At 33.3% G+C, this 1,727-nt stretch overlaps 1 protein-coding gene across 1 annotated transcript; it reads left to right on the forward strand.

The window, feature by feature from the left end:
* Positions 1 to 573: 573 nt before the first annotated feature.
* Positions 574 to 1,590, forward strand: LOC108764406 (vitellogenin-2; the record flags this gene model as incomplete). Its single annotated transcript, XM_018512649.1, has 2 exons — positions 574 to 636; positions 884 to 1,590. Coding segments are annotated over exons 1-2 (738 nt in total), but the record flags the coding sequence as incomplete, so codon positions are not given.
* Positions 1,591 to 1,727: the final 137 nt, after the last annotated feature.

Genomic DNA, 1,727 nt, shown 5'->3' on the forward strand with positions numbered 1-1,727 from the left:
TCGAATTAGAAGGAGACTATGTGGAAAAATAAAATTGAATTTGACCGAAAAATTACTTGTTTCTATGATAGGCTCAAAACTTTTCAGACGACCCTTGTACAGTGAAAAGGATCCGAAGTGTGGATCGAAACGTATGTACATTTAATAGAATAAATCATTTTTCACATGTAACATGTTCATCATTATATATTTTTCATTTGATTTATCTCATTTGAGCTTTGTGTCATCATTTTATATAATTTTTGTATTTATTTGATATAATTTTTGACGTTTTTTATTAAAAAATTACGAAAATATATATTTTCTGCGATAAGTTATGCATATATAAAGCTATATGTAAACAGTGGTTAACAAGCGCAGACAAATTTAGCAATTACATCTAAATCTCGCACTTGCAATGCGTGCCATATTATTAAAGTAATTCTAAGTACGAAAGCAATGTTCTTATCGCATCCATACGGAAGATATCTGCAAAATTTAAGCGGAAATGGTACTCCGTGAAATTATTTTCAAGGAGATGACTATAAATGAAGACATTAAGATCTTTCCTATAAAGAGGAGATGAATGATGGGCAGAAGCGTCAGTCAAAGTGAGGATATCAGCTATGTTGGTGACGATTCTGCCATTTTTTCTAGGTACGTTCTAAAAATTTATTTCGTCTATATTATTAATACAGATTTTATAGTGAATAATATTTTAAAAATTCAATAATTCGTATCTCACAATCACATTTTACAACATTATTTTTATTTACATCGATTTCGCTTACTTGTCAAAATAATGTTTTCATCTGATAAATAAAAATTAACTTCACTTTTCTCTTTATCAATCATAATATTATATCTCTATCAATCTATCTAGCTATCTTTTTGTATTATATAGTTGCAAATGTTACTGTCGATCGGCAGTATGAACAAACAAAATGGGCGAGTCCGGAATGCACGTACGACGTTCTCGTGAACACATCCCTGGCCAACATTGTTCATGAAAACGACAATTTCTGCGCTATGATTGCCACCGAGCTCAAGTGTCGAGCTAAGGGAGACGACAGTCTCAGCTGCCACTTCCAGAACTCTTTAATCAAACGTCCCGATCTAAAAGACAATAGATGCTCGAACGCGAAGGATTTTGTGCCCACGAGATATAAATTCGTGGGCAATGAACCTTTCGAAATCAGATTCAATTCGAAGGGTATTGAAAATTTGGTGGTACACAGATCGATTCCTAGATGGAGGCTTGACATGATCAAGAGTATAGTCAGCCAATTGAATGTTGGTTTCGAGATACAGGAACGTCGTGATAGATTTACAATTATGGAAAATTCGACAGTGGGTCACTGCGAAGTTGACGTTAAGATCATTCGTAAAGATCCGGATTTTCAGGAAAATGACGACGATTCTATTGAGGAGAGTGAGAAATTTGAGATCGGATTCATGCCATCGAGCGTAGAACTCGAGAGTCCTTTAGTTATAGAAAGGCTCCAGGTGGAAAAAATTAGACAGCCGAAAAGATGCCCGCGAAGAACAATATACTTCTTTGGAAATGATGAGGATTATAGTCGCGGTGACAAGCAACTCTACATGGATATGGTACGATAAAGAAATTGTTTAAAGTTATTTAAATTGATAAATGAAAAGATACAACTCTTAATAATTTTCCAACAAAAGCAATTATTAATATATTTAAAACTTGATAAATAGGTTTTGAAATAATTAATTTCTTATTA

Source organism: Trachymyrmex cornetzi, unplaced genomic scaffold (assembly GCF_001594075.2).
Source record: "Trachymyrmex cornetzi isolate Tcor2-1 unplaced genomic scaffold, Tcor1.1 scaffold417, whole genome shotgun sequence".
Classification (NCBI taxonomy): Eukaryota; Metazoa; Arthropoda; class Insecta; order Hymenoptera; family Formicidae; genus Trachymyrmex; species Trachymyrmex cornetzi.